Source organism: Staurois parvus, unplaced genomic scaffold (genome assembly GCF_062004578.1).
Source record: "Staurois parvus isolate SC_StPar_1 unplaced genomic scaffold, SC_StPar_1.0 ptg000234l, whole genome shotgun sequence".
In the NCBI taxonomy this organism is placed as follows: domain Eukaryota; kingdom Metazoa; phylum Chordata; class Amphibia; order Anura; family Ranidae; genus Staurois; species Staurois parvus.
Genome location: NW_028318030.1, coordinates 4,360,827 through 4,380,909, shown reverse-complemented (window position 1 = coordinate 4,380,909; position 20,083 = coordinate 4,360,827). Strand labels below are relative to the sequence as shown.

The window sequence follows — 20,083 nt, the reverse complement described above, 5'->3', positions numbered from 1 at the left end:
TAAATCCCCCCCAATGAGTCACAATATTTAGGTCTATGCATGTCATGTGTGCTTAAAGTGAACCTGTGCCCAGACTATACTCACTAAAGTATTTGCATGTTCTGAGTATGCAATAAAAGCACTTTAAAACAAACCTTTAGTATCTATAGGCATTGTGAATAACTGTACTTTCATACTTGAATGTTCATAATCTGGAAACAGGTGCACTTTAAACTGTCCTTTTCAAATGTACCATGATGTTCTCAGTTAAGTCGGCTCAAATCTCTGATTCAACAGGGACCAGCTGAAATTCGATCCATCTATGACAGGCCTTGACAAATTTGCTTTGAATCTAGGAGCCAGCTAAAAAAGTTAGGTGCCACTTTTTTTATATCGGCTGCCTGCTCCTGGAACTGCATGTCAAGGGCCCCGGGTAATGAGAATTGCTCACGCCTGGTGAAAAAACAAAAAAAGACTAAAAATGAAAAAAAAAACAACAATTTTTTTTAGTTTCTGTTATACAATTTTGCAAATAAGTAATTTTTCTCCTTCACTGATGTGCTCTGATAAGGCCGCACTGATAGGCTGCACTTATGTGCACTAATGAGGCTGCACTGATATGCGGCCCTGATGGGCACTGATAGGCGGCATTGATGAGGAGGTACCGATAGGTGGCACTGATGAGCCTGCACTCATATGCGGCACTGATAGGTGGCACTGATGAGGAGGGACTGAGGGGGTGGCACTGATGGGCATGGATGAGTAGGCACTGCTTAGGCTGTACTGATATGCAGCACTGATGGGAACTGATGAGGAGGCACTGATGGGCACTAATATCCGGCACTGATTAGGCTGCACTGATATGCAGCACTGATGGGGCTGGGGGGGGGGGGTGGATAAAAGGATCTGAAGCCATAGCCAGCTGACCCACACTCCCTGTCCACTCACTGGTGGAATCTGGTGCCTGCAACTGTAATCCCAGCACCCAGCTGTCAAATTGGGAAGGAGATGTCGGGGGTTGGTGAGCTGAAGTGTAGCCCAGGCACCAGGACACAATTTTGAGTCACCATGGCAACCCGTGCCTGGAATTTGTCTAGCCCTGATCTATGGGCTGGCTGGTTGTACTGAAGTTGACCTATTGATCGACTTCAGTGCAACCAACCTGTCCGATGTTTTTGCTTGTGATCACTACCGGCGGCTATAGCCTCTTTGGAAGACATCCGCTGGCGGAACGCAAAAGCACTGCAGGAAGGATTCCCCCATCAACAGAGTCAGAATTGGGCAATTGTATAAGCTATGGCTTGCTTTACACTTTCTGGTATACGTTTCTTTTTTAGAATGCAATTCCTAAAAAAGACCCAAATCCCCATCTAATGCATGGGATTATAGGAACAGTCTGCAGGAATTTTTACCTGTATCTGGTTACAATATATTTATGAGTTTGTGGGGCAGCACTCAACAGCCTCAAATGACCATTCAATAGAGACAAAATTATTGAACAAGTCAGAAATCAGATTCCTATTTGTTCCTGTAAGGGCTGGTGCACACTGCAAAAATGTCTATTTAAAAGTTTGAGTTTTTTTTCTGCTTCTAAATGCCCCTCCCTGTTATTCTATGTGTCCATGCATACATAGCCATTTATACAGTAGTTTAGAGGCAGGGACATTTAAAAGAAAAAAAAAATCACTTTCGGAGGAGCGTTTTGGCTGAAAAATGGTGCAAACGTGCACAAATGCACATTAACACTGTGTTTATGCTCCTCTGCGCGCCTGGTGTTAATACATTCTAACGGTCAGAATAAATTCAAATTCTGGCCAGTACAATGCATTAACGTTGGATACGTGAACGGGCATAAACACGAGTGAACATGCATGCATGCGATTTTTTCTGCTGCTAAACTTCTGCAAGGAGAAAAGGCATCTTAGAGATACAGTGTCCATGCGGCCTAAATGTAAGGCAGCACTGGGGCTGCCTGTGTGCTCCTTACCTTCTTCCTTTACAGCCTAAACAGGAATTGTTAAGCAAATTTTCCTGTGTGGGACACATCCAACTACTTTCTGCTGTCTATATCCAGACTATGGCTGGCTGATTAAATCAGATAAAGTTTAGTTTGTAGAGGCACAATCTGCAAAACGTTTGGCGGAATTCGCATACAGTATCCTCATTTGTGGCAATTCATGAACAGTGCATTAGCTATAACATTAAAGTAATTCTAAAGAAAAGATTTTCTTTAAAAAAAAACAAAAACAAACATGCATTGAGGTAAAAGAAAAACCTAGAGCCTTTAGAACAACTTTAGATGCTATAGATGAGAAGGTATGTCCCCAATAATTTAGGGGATAAAAATCTCTCCATATTACCTACATGAGTGCTGGAACCTGATGTTATCTGATAATAGTTTGTCTATTGTACATTCGCACCTTCAATTTTCTCCATAGTAGTTTGAAGGATCATCCTAGAAGGGAGATCTTTCAACAAGCTCTTTTTTGACACTTTCTGGTATACGTTTCTTTTTTAGAATGCAATTCCTAAAAAAGACCCAAATCCCCATCTAATGCATGGGATTATAGGAACAGTCTGCAGGAATTTTTACCTGTATCTGGTTACAATATATTTATGAGTTTGTGGGGCAGCACTCAACAGCCTCAAATGACCATTCAATAGAGACAAAATTATTGAACAAGTCAGAAATCAGATTCCTATTTGTTCCTGTAAGGGCTGGTGCACACTGCAAAAATGTCTATTTAAAAGTTTGAGTTTTTTTTCTGCTTCTAAATGCCCCTCCCTGTTATTCTATGTGTCCATGCATACATAGCCATTTATACAGTAGTTTAGAGGCAGGGACATTTAAAAGAAAAAAAAAATCACTTTCGGAGGAGCGTTTTGGCTGAAAAATGGTGCAAACGTGCACAAATGCACATTAACACTGTGTTTATGCTCCTCTGCGCGCCTGGTGTTAATACATTCTAACGGTCAGAATAAATTCAAATTCTGGCCAGTACAATGCATTAACGTTGGATACGTGAACGGGCATAAACACGAGTGAACATGCATGCATGCGATTTTTTCTGCTGCTAAACTTCTGCAAGGAGAAAAGGCATCTTAGAGATACAGTGTCCATGCGGCCTAAATGTAAGGCAGCACTGGGGCTGCCTGTGTGCTCCTTACCTTCTTCCTTTACAGCCTAAACAGGAATTGTTAAGCAAATTTTCCTGTGTGGGACACATCCAACTACTTTCTGCTGTCTATATCCAGACTATGGCTGGCTGATTAAATCAGATAAAGTTTAGTTTCTAGAGGCACAATCTGCAAAACGTTTGGCGGAATTCGCATACAGTATCCTCATTTGTGGCAATTCATGAACAGTGCATTAGCTATAACATTAAAGTAATTCTAAAGAAAAGATTTTCTTTAAAAAAAACAAAAACAAACATGCATTGAGGTAAAAGAAAAACCTAGAGCCTTTAGAACAACTTTAGATGCTATAGATGAGAAGGTATGTCCCCAATAATTTAGGGGATAAAAATCTCTCCATATTACCTACATGAGTGCTGGAACCTGATGTTATCTGATAATAGTTTGTCTATTGTACATTCGCACCTTCAATTTTCTCCATAGTAGTTTGAAGGATCATCCTAGAAGGGAGATCTTTCAACAAGCTCTTTTTTGATAACAAGTGATATCATCCACTTGTATCTCAGAAACTGATCCATAATTGCAAGCATTGCTATAAGAAGCATTGCTTGCTTTTATTAAGTCATCTTTGGCTAGGCAACACAATTGAAATTAGAGGACAGATGACAGATACCAAAATAACAATGTCTAAAGGTCACTGAACTTGGCAACTGTCTACTGGAGGGAAGAATATATAATTTGACTAGTTATATTACTTATCCTGTTTGCAATGGCTACCTGCTGAAAGACTAGCACCAGTTCCTTGTTCTCTTCCTTTGAAACAACTCATAAACATGGCCAAGCTATGCTTATGAAGTTGTATGTTAAAAGCACTCTTTGCTGACTGCTGATGGGAGCTTGTCCTGAATGTGGAAGGGTTGTGCTTGCATGACGGACCCTTCCATTGTATTTTAAGGACAGTTTTATTGTCTTTGACATGCCAGACTACAGAATTGTATTCAGTTTCCAAAATTGTGAGATAATCAGATTTAACCTGGAATGTATTGTGTTTTATGTAATGACATTTAGAGTATTTACATGGCTTAAGAATTGGCAACAAACACTGGGAAACCCAACAGGAAGCATAGATAAAAGGAAACCCTACATACAAAGAGTAGAATACAAACACTTACTGATAAACAGCAGAGTGATAGCTAAATCCATGCAGATAAACAAACATATAGACACCAATACAAAGAAATTTGCAGCTGTAAACACACAGATCAAGAAAAACTAGAAATATGCATAAACAAATATACAATAGACAAAAAGGGGGTCAAAAATATATGGATGGGAAGGTGTGGCCTGACTGTTGTCTGCTATGTGCATTGTGAGGGTCATCTGTAAACACGCATGCTTAAAAACATCCCCCTGACACATAGACACAAGAAACTTTGACCAGATAGGGCCAAAAATGGGCAAATGTCAGCTTATGACGGTGGATAATTAAAGGATAAGTTCACTTTTTCTAAAAAAAATAATAAAAGCACATTTTTTTGCAGAAAAAAAATATGCATTTATTATTTTTGTCTGCAGGAGCCTGTAAACTATTACTCCACCAATCAGCAGATCGATGGTGCCATGCAGGTCTCCTGCAGACCTGTCAGTATATCTGCTTGCCGTGCAGGATGTACAAGCAAGCAGATAGACTGACAGGAAGAATCAATGAACTACCACGGTGCTTCTCAGCACCGTGGTAGTTCATTGAGGACTACAAGCCGCTAAAGGATGTCAGGACTTGTAGTCTCTCATTCACAGATGACTGTGCACTGATTTGCACTGCCATACAATTTCCAGGACAAGCTTTCGGGGTGTACCCCCTTCTTCAAGGTCCACTTCACAAAGTTTTAGCAGAATGTTGAAAGAAACAATCTCTGAAGGGGAAAAAAAAGAAAACAGAAAAAAACACACAAACAAATGTACACAGCAATGGTTATACAACTAGGATTAGACTAGAGATAAGACAGAGCAAAAGCAAAGACTGGGAGGAGGGGGGTGGGGTGGGACTACAATCACAGAGGGGGTCCTAAGACTGTTGGATAATGAGTGAGGAATCCCATGTCTAAATTAAGGCCGTTATCTTTGTATCAAATAGAAATATCAGTTAGCTCACTAGTTTTCCTTTCCTGGATAGTTCTGAAATTCCCTTTAAGAACTAAGATATTGAGGTCTTCTATAGTGTGGTCTGGTTGTGCGAAATGGTGTCCCACAAGTGTGCAGACGTCGTCTTCTTTATGTTCCTTCATGGTGTGTCTGTGCAAATTCACCCTTGTTCGCAACTTCTGTCCTGTTTCACCAACGTAAGATCGTTTGCTACATTTTTTGCACTGGATAATGTACACAACATTACTGGAGGTGCAGCTGTATCATCCGGTGATACTGAAGATCCCTTTTGAGTGTGTGACACCTATTGATGGATTAATTTGGTTGCACAGTTTGCAACATTTTTTTATTGCAGGGTTTGCTTCCATTATTTGTGACATCATAATCAGAAGGAAGTTTCCTACTGATTAGTTTATGCCTGAGGTTGGGGGGTTGTCTAAAAGCCAATATTGCGGGTTGCTGGAATATTTCAATCCTCTGTTATAATGGGTTGTAAATCTTTGATTATGAAAGTAAGCAGGGCAATAACAATAGGGCCTCGATAAAATATAAGGGTGGGTAACTACATGGCAATGTAGGGAAATGTAAAGTGATGCACTAGGGGGCTGACAAATAGGAACGTAGGATACACGTTAGGGGGAGAACCCTTGGGGGAATCAAGCATGGAAAAGGATCTGTGGGTCCTATTTGATGGCAAGCTCAGCGTTAGCATACAATGCCAAGCTGCAGCAAGCAAGGCCAGCAGACAATTAGCATGCATCAAAAAGGGGATATACTCAAGAGATAAATCTATAATTCTACCACTTTGCAAAACTCGGACACATCTTGAGTTTGCTGTCCTGTTCTCATCACCAGTCCTCAGGAAGGATTTGCTGGAATTGGAGAGAGTCCAGAGAAGGACAACAATGTTAATAAGGGAGCTGGAGGAAGCTACATACATTAACCTTATTTTCTCTGGACAAGAGACGCTTAAGAGGAAATTGCAATGAATATATCTAAATGGTAATTCTAGTATAGGTGGAAAACTGTTCAGTCTCAGGTCAGTCAAGAGGACATGTGGTCACACAGTGAAGTTGGATGAGAAGCGGTTTGCCCCTAAAATGTGCAGGGGGTTCTTTACTGTTAGGACGGTAAGGATGTGGAACTCCCTTCCACAATCACTGATGTCCATGGGAAGTATTGACAATTTCAAAAACATCTTAGAGTACACATGTAGCAATCATGCACACAGAGATGGACGTGCTCATCCATTTTGCTCCAAACCCCTCCATTTTGTATCTCTCTCTCCCAAATCAGATTCCTCCGATATCCCCCTTCCCTCTCTGTTGAGTGACATGTGGTCTGTTTGAGGACAGAGATCACAGGCAGAAAACTCATTGGGAGGGCTCATGGCTATAAACCTCACTAGCTGGTGCCCCTATGTCTGCGAGACTCTTGCTGGAGAAGGGATCGTAAAACTATAAACCAAGCCCGCACGGAGCCTCAAAGACATTCCAGGTAGTCGTAAAAACAGACGTACATTTAAAAACTCACTTTTCCATATAATTTTATATCTTCAAATAGGACATAACTACATAGACATGGAGCACATATTCGGACGGCTCACTTTAATACAAATTGTTTGGTATATTACATCCCCTAGCTGAGATCAACAGGAGAGCAGAAAATAATATCTCCTTAACCATCCCAGCAGGTATCTCATATTTCATATGTAGACGTTCAGCAGAAGATTCTGCGTAATAATCTACTCGTGGATAGAATGTTATATGTATCCACTGTAAGTTATGAACCATAATATAAGCTAGGAGGGATTTTTGGTCATAGCTTGGGTCTCCGCCTGCCACACCTGCCCAAATGAGGCGATTGGTTCTCTGCTTCAGGGAGACACCCTGCTGAGTTCCTAGATAAAGGCTGTGATGCTTGAAGGTAAGCTAAGCTGAGTTGAGCTAAGTTGAAAATTCTCCCTTGTAACATCAGAACCAACTCTGGGAGACGGCCCTTTTGCTCTGAAACCTGATCTGCTTAACCCAGGCTGATGGCAAGTACTTTATCTATCTAAATTCCTTTCCTTTATCTCTTTGCTGTGCTATTGTTCTCTGTATATTTATATATATTGGCTACATCTTTTTCTGTAAATATTTTTATTGCACCCTTTTGACCTTTTAGTAATAAATCTTACTTTCTGAAAGTGTTGAACTGTTTCTAAAGCTGTTTAATGCAAACTAAGAACTCCTGCCTCTGAATAGTGCTACAGTTTGTGTGTTTTAAACTTCGGTATATCTCTGCTTGCGGTGACAGTGGTATACCTACGATTATTCAACCATCATAGTATCTTTGCTGATATTGCTGAGTTTCCTCTTTCTCTGTACAAAAAGGAGGTGGTGGCAGTGTGAAGGGTTAATTGCGTAATTAACCTGACCCAGTAACAATCGCTCTCAGGCTGCAGGTACACAGGTTGTGGTCATTTAGCTGGAAAATCTGTGTGCAGGATGCAGCTGGGCATGGCATTGTTACGCAATGTCACAGCGCGGTTTTAGATTGGCTAGTCCTTCGGTCACGAGTTTGGTGAGAAGGGCTGGGGTCTGACGCCGCGATCGTCACAACACAATATACAGGTGAAACTCAAAAAATTAGAATATCGTTCAAAAGTTCATTTATTTCAGTAATGTATGCAACTTAAAAGGTGAAACTAATATATAAGATAGACTCATTACATGGAAAGCAAGATAGTTCAAGCCGTGATTTGTCATAATTGTGATGATTATGGCTTACAGCTCATGAAAACCCCAAATCCACAATCTCAGAAAATTTGAATATTGTGAAAAGGTGCAATATTCTAGGCTCAATGTGTCCCACTCTAATCAGCTAATTAATCCATAGCACCTGCAAAGGGTTCCTGAGCCTTTAAATGGTCTCTCAGTCTGGTTCAGTAGGAATCACAATCATGGGAAAGACTGCTGACCTGACAGTTGTGCAGAAAACCATATTTCACACCCTCCATAAGGAGGGAAAGCCTCAAAAGGTAATTGCAAAAGAAGTTGGATGTTCCCAAAGTGCTGTATCAAAGCACATTAATACAAAGTAATGTGGAAGGGAAAAGTGTGGAAGAAAAAGGTGCACAAGCAGCAGGGATGACCGCAGCCTGGAGAGGATTGTCAGGAAAAGGCCATTCAAAAGTGTTGGGGACTTTCACAAGGAGTGGACTGAGGCTGGAGTCAGTGCATCAAGAGCCACCACACACAGACGGAACCATTGACATGGGCTTCAAACGTTGTATTCATCTTGTCAAGCCGCTCCTGAAAAACAAACAATGTCAGAAGCGTCTTACCTGGGCTAAAGAAAAACAGACCTGGTCTGTTGCTCAGTGGTCCAAAGTCCTCTTTTCTGATGAGAGCAACTTTTGCATCTCATTTGGAAACCAAGGACCCAGAGTATGGAGGAAGAATAGAGAGGCACACACTGCAAGATGCTTGAAGTCCAGTGTGAAGTTTCCACAGTCTGTGTTGATTTGGGTAGCCATGTCATCTGCTGGTGTTGGTCCACTGTGCTTCATTAAGTCGAGGGTAAACGCAGCCGTCTACCAGGAGATTTTGGAGCACACCTGCCCACACTGCCAAAAGCACCAAAATCTGGTTCAATGACCGTGGGATTACTGTGCTTGATTGGCCAGCAAACTGGCCTGACCTGAACCCCATAGAGAATCTATGGGGCATTGCCAAGAAAAAGATGAGAGACATGAGACCTAACAATGCAGAAGAGCTGAAGGCCGCTATTGAAGCATCCTGGTCTTCCATAACACCTCAGCAGTGCCATAGGCTGAAATAAATGTGTACACACACCCACACAAGTTGAACTGGATGGACTGGTGTCTTCAGCAGAGTGCAAAATCTAATGCAGCTGTGCATGATAACCAATCAGGTTCTAATGTCAGCTTGTACAATTAGGCTTTTAGAAAAAAATGGAAGTTGATTGGTTTCTCTGGAAGCAGATTTTGTATTCTCCAGTTTTAGTAAATCAACCTTTATGTATGCGTAAAGCTACCCTCTTGAGGGCCTGCTGAGTTTTTGGGTCAACCCTAAGCTCTGCACAGCCAGGAAACACACATTTTCCATACTTTTTCCTACAGAGTCAGTAAAACAGTCCTTGAGCTTGGTTTTGTTGTTTTATTAGGGCTATGTGGGATGCCCAAGGAACTGTAAAACCTGAGGACAATTTCTCAGCAAACAAAAAATGTAGACCTAAAAGTAGAAAGTGTCTTTTTAAGGAGCACTGATGTTCCCTTGGTTGTACCTTCTAAGACCACAGATGAATCCTTCCTCTTTCACCCAACTGTCCTGAGGGTATTCCTGGGCAAGGGATTCCAATATCTGCAGTTAAGTATTGCATCTGACCGCTCTCTCCTTTTACTGGCCCAGGGGGTATAGAAGTACTCACACTGTCCTGTCCTGTAGCTTGGTGGGTTACAGCTGCCCTCAGGCCTTATGCTGGACTAGCTCCTACCCTGCTGAAAGGATGCCCTCCCTAAGAGATGGTGGTACAGTGGAGAGCCTTCCATCCAGCACCAGCCTGTAGGTATGTCCCCCTCCCTGTGGCCCCCTCCCTAGCTCCACACCTTCCAAAGAGTTCATCTTCCACCCGACTCCAACAGCACAGGCTCTCTCACATTTAAGGGTTGTCCTAGCCACCATGCCAAGCCTCCTGCCTGGCGATCGGCCAGGTTCCCTGCAAATCTGTGAGATGGGGAAACAGCTCTCATTGTTTGAACACTGTGTGAAAGTAAATTAATGTTTTGAATGACATTCTGCGGTTTAGCCACAAGATGTCACAGTTTTTTTTAACACAGCCTCAGACTGCATAGATATTTGTATATTCATGAAGAGGTGGGTTTTTTTTGCACACAGAGTTGGAGAGAACAAGAAGGAGAGAGAGAAGTCATGTTTTGGAGCATGGTGAATAAGGGGCGCTGTGAGCTGAGAATCTGATGACATCCAGGTGTGAAAGCGTCCCTCCGTAACCAGTGAAGCTGATGAGATTGCTGCCAGGAATGCTGATGAGATTGCTGCCAGGAATGCTGATGAGAGCAGAGGAACTAAGCAACATATACGGCGAGACCGCATGCTTGTTGGAGAGACATTTGTTCTGTTCAGAGTCACCAGCGGATGCAAAGCAGACCCGGGTCAGTAAGATCGTGCACGCACCTCATTTCAGTGTTGGCGCCTTGAGACCGAGTCCAGGCCTATAGTTAGTTAGTTAGGGTCTCTGTTTGTGTCAGGTCACAAGTGTTGTTACTGATCATTGGAATGACTCCACAACTTACAGTGACATTTCACATTGGAGAGCTGATAAAATCCTACAAACTCAAGCCAGACTGGCGTTTTGCTCAGAAGGAATACTCAGGCACATGCTACAGGACCAGTTATGGGAGAGGGAATACTGTAGATTTATGTAAGATTGTAAGCTGTTGTGCTGCACCGCAGGCTAGCCCATACCATACACCCACACACTGATTTCTGCTCTTTTAGTGTAATAACAGGTAAGGTGTGGCAGCTTAGTTGTGCCCGCCAGTAGGTAAATTACTTCACTTTCTACCTTCATCCATCGGAAGGCGCCGTGCTGTGCAGCACAAGGGTCTCAGCCTTTGGGCTGGGTGTATGTAAATTTATTGTATGTTTCCAGCATTTGTGGTTGTGTTTATTTGCCACATCTAAGTAAAATTCTGTTGTGGCAAAAGCTGGTGTTGGGGTTGCTTTCCTCGTTCGTGACTTCACTGTATCCTGGGGAGCCCACCCCGGTACACGGCTTACAAATCCAGGCTTCCTCCCATTCTCTGCCCCTCTGCTTCTCTTCCAGAAAGTTCCAGCAGTTTCTAGGCGGGTGAGAGAGCTCCAGAAGCCCTGACCTGTAGAGCCCCCAAGCTTAACCTGAGGTAGCCCCTCTACCTCACTCCCAGGCTGACTCATCCCAGACTTTTAGGAAGCCTCTGACTAAAAAAAAAATCAATCCTATCTAGCTACACCTAGAGGGTGCTACATATGTATCTATGTAGCAAAAGTAGTAACTGCAAAGAATATGTAATGCAGTATATCTGGGCTCTATAGCAACCATATTGGTTTTTGCACTGTTTACTGTATTGTGTTGCATAAAATGGTAACTTAGACCAAATAATGCTCATAAATGATGTCAGAAAAACATCAAATAAAATTTGTAGAGCTGACGCATGATTAAAAATGATTTATTTGTCCCCAGCATTGTTTATGCTAGCCAGATGTTCTCGTTACAATTTAAAGAAAACACGAGGAGAAGCATCATCAGCATATTAGCAAAAACAAGTAAATCCATGTACTCACATGATAACGGGTTTCTACATAATCCAGCTCGTGTACTGCTTTCTGCAACTTGTCTTTACCACTCAGAATGATTACTTGTGCTAGCTAAACTCAATCAGCCTAGAAATACAGCAGAGCAGACTTTGTCCAAAGGTTCAGCAGACACAGTTAACCATTGTTCTTCCTAGCCTGGTCTTTAAGATAAAAAAACAAACTTTAAAATGTATTACATAAATTGCATAAATACATATCTCATGAAGTAACAATATATGTTTGGAAAGAATCCCAATGCTTGTTAGTGCTGCATGAGGATGAACTAGTATAACTGAAAATCATATATCCTGAAAATGAGGAGCATTTGATCAGAATTACAAAATAATGTACCTGCTTCTTGTCATATATTATTTATATATAGCAAGGTCTTTTACATTTTAAAAATGTTACTAGCAGAGCATGTCCTGGTGCTTGGTGTTCAAAACCTATATTGTATGAAAGGGCTGAATACGCACGCATGTGTAGTGAAGCATTTCTGTAGGTGGCCCTGGAATTTGTAGTCCAGTTGCTTTCAGGGAGAACTATTGATAAGGCAAGTCATAGAAATGTGCCCCAATTTCCAGCACAGCATCCTTCTCTCAGCACCCTTTTTTCGTTGTAGGACAAAGTTAACACCGCAGCTAGACTGAGCTTATTATAAATTGACAGAGTGCCCTCCAGAGCCCTTAGGGTAATTGGATTTTGTCTGCACAGTTGACTGTCCTACGGCAGGTATTTGGAATTTTACAGACTCATTTTATAGATTTCCATATGCTACAAAATGCAATCCAAGTCTCAGACAATTTTTAATTGTACATGATCACCAGGTAACCATCTAACCAACCATGGACACTTGCTTTTATCAGACAATTGGGATTCAGTACATATTTCATGCAAACATTTTCTGGAAATAAAGTTGGATTGCAAAGCATGCTGGAACAAGTGGTCTACGAAGAGATGTATTATCACAAGGTGTCTATCCCTGCTGTAAAGCACCCATAGATGATGCAAATTTCTTTCCTTCCACCACTGGAAGGAAAGGAAATCACTAGATTCCCCCATCAAAGCTGAAGCAGAACTATTGTGTTCTGCTGGTGGGGGATGTCAGAACACAATGATTATGCCTAGTGACTATAACCAGGAGTGTATTTAGAATACAACACTAAAAAAATCTGATAACCACCAACCCCCCCCACCTGCGACCCCTCCTTGCACACCATAGCCCCTGCAAACTCCCCCCCACCCTATTGGAGAGAGACTCACCACCACAGCGGCTCCCTTCCTGGAGTCTCATGGCCTCTCCTACGTCCCCAGGAGATCAGCCCCTGGCTCTCACTGCCCCCTGCCGCCCAGCCACGATGCCCAGGAGGACCAGTGTCCCTTCTTCAGAGGATTGGCACCCCCCTCCCCCCCGAAAAGTGCCGCCCAAGGCAAATGCCTTGCTTTCCTCACGGCAAATACGCCCCTGACTACAAAATTTGACTGGCTGCTTGTACTCAAGTCGAACGATAAATCGACTTGGGTACAATCAGCCTTCCCATACATGGATCGAAATTCAGGTGGTGCTGAAGTGGCCAAATTGTGATCCACATACGGCCAGTTTTAAAGCAGAATTCCAGGCATTTTTTTTTCTGCCTGTGCAGTGGAGTTTACTTTTCATTTTACTCTAAAGAGGACAGTGGAGAAATATTTACCTGAGCTGCCAATCCTCCCTGCGGCTCCTGCCCCCCCACAGTCCAGTGAACTTGTAAATGGATGTTCCTGACCTCAGCATTATTATTATTATACAGGATTTTTATAGTGCGCACAGTTTGTGCAGTGCTTTACAAAATGAAAGCAGACATAACAGTTACAAAATAATTTGGCACAAGAGGAAACAGAAGGCCCTGCTTGTTAGAGCTTACAATCTAGGAGGAAGGGTTGAGTGATACAAAAGGTAATAGCTGTGGGGGATGAGCTGATGGAGGGAATAAAAGGCAGTTTACAAGTTAGAAGCAGCATAGGCTTCTTTAAAGAGAATGGTTTTCAGGGATTGTCTAAAGGTGGATAGATTAGGAGATAGTTGGACAGATTGGGGTGGGGAGTTCCATACAATGGGAGAAGCTCGAGAGAAGTCCTGGAGGTCGGCATGGGAGGAGGTAACATGGGAACTAGAGAGCAGAAGGTCTTGGGAGGATCAAAGAGAGTGGTTTGGTAGATATTTTGAGACTAGGTTAGTGATGTAGCTGGGGGCAGAGTTGTGGATGGGTTTGTAAGCTGTTGTTAGTATTTTGAATTTTATTTGTTGGGTGAATGGAAGCCAGTGGAGGGATTGGCAGAGAGCAGTAGCAGACATTAAATGGTTGGTAAGGTTTATGAGCCTGGCAGCAGTATTCATGATGGACTGGAGGGGAATAGCCTACTTAAAGGTAAGCCAATGAGGAGGGAGTTGAAGTAGTCGAGGGGATAACCATGAAGTGAATTAGGAGCTTTATGGTATCATTGGGTAAAAAGGGGCATATACTGTTGCGAGATGTTGCGGAGGTTGAGGCGGCATGATTTAGACAGGGATTGGATGTGGGCCTGAAAGGATAGTTCAGAATCCAGGGTTACCTGGCATGTGGGGATGGATTGATAGTGGTGCTATTGATCCTGACCGAGAAATCAGGGGAAGAGGCATGTGGGGGAAGAAATATTATGAGCTCAGGTTTGGATAGATTGAGCTTTAGGAAATGGTGTGACATCCACTCTGATATGTCTGTTAGTAAATCGGTGATACCTGAGGAAACTGATGGGGTGAGTTGAGGAGTAGAGAGATAGATTTGTGTGTCAGCAGCATTGAAATGGTATTGGAAACCATGGGAAGAGGTGTAGATTGGAAATAGGAGAGATCCAAAGACAGAACCTTGGGGTACCCCAGCAGTAAGAGGAGTAGGGGAGGAGGAAGTAGAGTTGTAAGTGACACTGAAGGTGCGGTGAGATAGGTAAGATTTGAACCAACGGAGAGTACAGTCATGGAGACCAAGTAAATAGAGTTTTTTGAGGAGGAGGGGGTGGTCAACTGTGTCAAAGGTAATGGAGAGGTCCAAGCAGGGGCGGACTGACAACTCATGGGGCCCCCGGGCAATAGGGGATCATGGGGCCCTTGTGTCCTTACCCAAACTCAAAAAATCCTATGATAAAGGTACCAGGGGCATCTCATGGGGCCCCCTACTGACCCCAGGCCCTCGGCAGTGCCCGAGTTTCCAAATGGTCAGTCCGCCCCTGGGTCCAAGAGTAAGAGTATGGAATAGTGACAATTAGTGAACATGCTCAATGCACTCTCCATAGACAGGAACAGTGCACCCCTGAACCATGGGGAAGTGTGGTTTTCAGGAGGACTGAAGGGTCATGTGAGTATGAGCTTTGTCTCACCCCAGAGATAATGAGCAGCTGATCCATGCAGTGGGGGAACAGTCCCACTGCATGGCATAAAAAAAAATGACCAGAGTTCTGTTTTAAGTTGTGGTACCAGATTCTTCAGTTACAAAGATGAACAATAAGCAATATCCAAATATCTCCCACCATCTTTATATATATTTGGGCCAGTTTTGATACCCCACCTTTTTATCTTTTTCTATAACATATAATATCGAATGTCCATATCATGTCATCACACTAAGATTGCAAAACTCTTTTACAGATTTTAGGCCATTCACACATGCTTCCGTTTTTTTCCCCTTTGCCATAAGAAAAGAATATGGTACCTTTACTACTTACACACCTAAGAAAAGATATATGGAAACTGGAAGGAAATGATGTGGAGAGATCCAGCAGACAATGTGTTTTCTTTTTCCGCAAGACAGGCAGATCTTGTAATCACCTACAAATTCTCTTCACCTACAGCTGACCCTATCATAAAACATTATCAATCCACATCTGGTTATATATCACAGTAAACACAAGTGTAGCCAAATGGAACAATCCAAAAGTTTGATATATGAGCTGAACACTGGATGCTGCTGTATAAGGACAACTCTTGTTATCAAACACCTACACAAGTTTCTTCATCATTTCAGTGCTGTTGGTAACTAGCAAAGCCCTCCAAGACAGACAACAACTGATTAACAGAAGTCCAAGGAGGAAAACTCCATTTGGTTGATAGAGACACACAAGTTGAGAAGATCATTGCATGCTGTACACAAGCAGAAAGCCTCTTTAACATGGAGTACCTTGTTTCATATACAGAGGGTGACAATAGAAGTAGTCATATAAGAAACCACATCCACCACATTACCCATCCCTGACATTTGTTATCACAACAATCAAATATCCATCCACATTTCACAGCTGGATCATACATATGGTAGGTTTTACAGAGTAGCTCAACGACCCATAAAAGTTTTCCAGCATGTCTTTTTCTACAGAAGTTGATCAATCGATCAACTTTTATTGAGTAAGGATGTCCACGCACTTATTGAAATTCGACCTGTCCCTGCTTAACTGGCTGAGTTTTGATCAGTGTATTCCAGCCTAATTGACCCAAGTATGAGCATATGGGCATCTCAAGGTATGCTTTTGGACATTTGTGTGACTGCATAGGCATACAATAGTTCACTAAAGCAGGCCATAGATGATGTGATTTTCTTTCCTGCAGCCATGATTGGAGGGAAAGAAAATCGCACAATTCTCCTGTCAGCACAGTGGGGTTGATTTACTAAAAGCTGAGCATGCAAAATCTGGTGCAGCTCTGCATGGGAGCCAATCAGCTTCTAACTTCAGCTTGTTCAATTAAGCTTTGACAAAAAAAAAACTGGAAGCTGATTGGTTTCTATGCAGAGCTGCACCAGATTTTTAACTCTCCACTTTTAATAAATAATCCCCAGTCAGTGTTGATGGGGGAATCCCTCCCGTAGAGCCATTGCGTTCTGCTGCTGGAAATAGGCGCATGTAGAAATCTGACGTGCTGGTTGTACCCAAGTCGATTGATGGATTCACTTGGGTACAATCAGTTTGCCCATAACTGGTTCAAATATCAGCTGGTCCTTTCTGAACGGGCTGATATTTGAACCATCTATGCCTGGCTTTAGGATCTTTTTAAATTATACAAAGTTAAAATTACAAATACTTCCGTGTTTTTACATGTCAAAGTTTGTATGCTGAGGCTCCATGCACACTAGCATCTTTTTTAGTCCTCATGCACACGGGATGTTTTTACAGCTGCTGTTTTTGGGTTTTGCCATTTTTTTCTAAAGCCAGTAAACTCCCCAGTATCCATGCACACATAAGCTTTAGGCTCCATCCGCACCTATGCAGTTTGCTTTATGTCCGTTTTGCAGTTAATTTTGCGTTTTTCTACACGTCTTTTTGATGCGTTTTTACTGTATTTTGCGTTTTGTTCACCTTTTTTTTTTTTTTAAGTGGAATTTTTTTTGCTGGGCAGAATAAAAGTGCAAAATGCGAAGCACGGCAAAAACGCAGCAGAAACGCATGACCATGCATTTCAGCAGATTCTCCATTGAACTCTGCTTTTTGCTTTTAAAAAAGTCCCTGACCCTTTCTAAAAACGCAGCAGCTCAAAAAAGCATAAATGTGACCATGTTCCATAGGAAACCATGTTAAATGGACTGTAGTGCATTTCTGCAAAAAGAACTGAAAATGCATTGGTGTGAACGGAGCCTCAATCAGCAGTTTTTGGCAGGGGCATTTTTGGCTAGAAAACAAAAACAGAACTAGTGGGTAAAAATGCCCTAACGCTGGTAAATGCGGCAAACCAGTGTTTTTGGGTGTTTTTTTGAGCCACAATTTTATTTATTCAGTGTGTAAAAAATGCTAAATAAATGATAAAACAATTAAAACGTAGAAAAACGCAGCTAAACACTAAAAAATGCTTTATACAGCTGACGCTACTGGCGATTTTAAAATGCCCAGTGTGCATGAGGACAAAAGCTCAAAAAACGCTGGGAAAAATGCTGGATAAAAACATTGGTATTAGCATTTTTTAGTAACGGTCAGAAGTTAAACACTTTAGCATTTTATTAACGTTTTTACAGTACAGGTAGAGGGAAAAAAAAAACTAGAATAAAGCGGGTGTTTTAGTAGCGTTTAGAACAGTTTATCGTTTTTTTTTCTGCCGGAAAAACACTCCAAAAAATCTATTTTTTTTTCTGCTCCTAGATACTAAAGCTCAAAAAATGCTAATAACCTAAAGTAGTGTGCATGGATACATAGGATAACACTATTAAACTTCTAGGAGCAGAAAAAAATATGCTGATAACAGCTTCTAGGAGCTTTAAAAAAACACTAGTGTGCATGAAGCCTGAAAATTGCCACTATTGTATTTAAGGCTGCATTCACACTTTTTGCATTCACGTTTTGTAGCACGAAGCTCCAAAAAAGCCCAAACTTAAAAAAACAATAGATTTTTGAAGAGGTTTGAGTGGTTTTGGAGCTTCGAGCTTCAAGCTACAAAATGCTCAAGTATGAATGCTGCCTAACTCTACACTGTGGGGTTGATTTACTCAGCACTTTGCAAGGGAATTTGCTTCAGAGCTTAGTAAATAAGGGGAAGTTCTGCTGACTTCCATCATCCAATCAAGTGTAAGCAAAAATGCAGTTTTTTTTTAAATTTTCCTTGCCTGTGATTGGGTATTCTTTGCAAAGTGAAGCTTCACCTCAATTACTAAACTCTGGAACTATTCCCATGCAGGGTGAAACTGCACTTGGAAAGTGAACTGTCTATTTGCTTTTTTGTTAGTTAACTAATAAATGCTCTTTGACGACAAACAATTTTTGCAATTGTGGGGAAAAAAGCCAGACTTACCTGCAGCTGTGCACACCCCCAGGAATCTACAGATGCCTTCTAATACCACCCAGCCTGCCTGGCACTGCATTGTGGGCACTGCCTAGAGACACTGAACTGTCACTGCCTTCAGCATCACAGGCAGCACAAGCAGCACGCTTTCAAGCTGCGGAAATTTGTGCTTCTCTGTTTTGAAAACAAGAATCCCAGAGTGTATGTGACCGTGAAGCAACAGGCTTTGTCCACAAACATCCAGTCAGTGCTCCTGTTCTCACCTCCTCAGTACATTCCATGACTCCAGCCCCCCTGTGTGCACTGGCTGGTGGCATTGTTCTGTTTAATAATTACCTGCACCAGGCTGCAGGGAGGGTGCCCTCATTGAATGCAGCCTAGAAATCTGATTAAGGCATCTAAACCCCTTGACGCTGGAAGGCTTAATCTCTGCATGTTTAACTCCTTTTTTATTTTTTTTCCTTTATATTGTTTTTAACCTTTCCACTGCAAGTCAGATGACTGAGTAGCAATGAGGTTGTTTGTGTTTTGGACAATAAAGTATATCCATTGGCCCCAGACCCCTGCGATTCTGTCTTAGGCTAGGTTCACACCTATGCAGTCTGCATTTGATCTGTTTCTGCGGTGCTGTTTGCGGTGCGTTTTGCGTTTCTGCACATGCATTTTTGACGCCTTTTTTGATTAGTTTTGCGTTTGTATTATTTAATTTTTTGGCCAAAAACATTTTTGATGCAAAATGCGCCAAAAATGCATAAAAAACGCACGCAAATTGCAGCACTTGTGTTTAATATGAAGTTCCATTGAAGTCTATTGAACTGAAAACACAAACTGCTGTGGAAAAGAAGCCCCTGACCCTTTCCAAAAACGCGCCTGCAAAAACTGTATAGATGTGAATGGGATCCATAGGAAATCATGTCCTATAGTCAGGCCAAAAGCTTGATGATTGTAAACGCATCTAGACGCATTTAGGCACGTCAAACACTTCGGCGTTAATTCATTCATTGGCCAGAATAATATTTTTTTTCTGGCCGATGAAATTAATTAAAGTGTTACTAAATCCAAGACCCTGCATTCACTATATCCGGTCTCCCACAGTACACACAACATGGAAGTGCAATTATTTTAATAAATATAAACGGCTAAATACCTCTTCTCATCAGCAGTTAGAGCAGTCTTGTGACTTCTATCAGTGTTCAGCAGAGCACTGGTTAAAGCTTGTAGGAGGAGTTTTCTTTCTGCTCTAGGATGCAGAACCCCTGACCTCTGTCTGGACAGTGCTGCTTGGCCCTGTGCTGATCACATGTACTCCCAAGGGGGAAAAAAAAAACCTCTCTAGCAATACACACCAAACTGAGCATGTGCAGAGTGTCTCCACATGATTTGTCTTAGGATATAAGAGGGGGGCACTGGAAGAAGGGGAGGATCAGAGAAGACAGGATCAAACGGCCTTTTTACACAGTGCAGAGGATTAACCCCTTAGGTTCCATGGTGAGTTTAACAAGCGTACTTTACTGCATATACAGACTGATTTTACTGTTGTGGGTTTAGTAACACTAACTCTCAAGTGCTTGAAGTGCCTAGTGTTAATACTCGCTAAGGTGCTTTTACATGCAAGTGTCTTTTCTGCCAAACTGCTGCTGCTCCTGGATGTACTGGCAGTGGGTTTTGTTTTTTTGTTCTTTTTTTTTATGTTTAT

The 20,083-nt window shown here is 42.0% G+C and overlaps 1 protein-coding gene across 1 annotated transcript in view; it reads right to left on the bottom strand.

The window, feature by feature from the left end:
• Window positions 1-18,538, bottom strand: part of TMEM72 (transmembrane protein 72) — a 139,243-nt gene extending 120,705 nt beyond the window's left edge. The window contains exon 1 of the mRNA XM_089680015.1: window positions 18,397-18,538. Within this exon, the coding sequence (XP_089536141.1) occupies window positions 18,397-18,466 (70 nt within the window). The 5' untranslated portion in view covers window positions 18,467-18,538. The remainder of the gene's footprint in view (window positions 1-18,396) is intronic.
• Window positions 18,539-20,083: the final 1,545 nt, after the last annotated feature.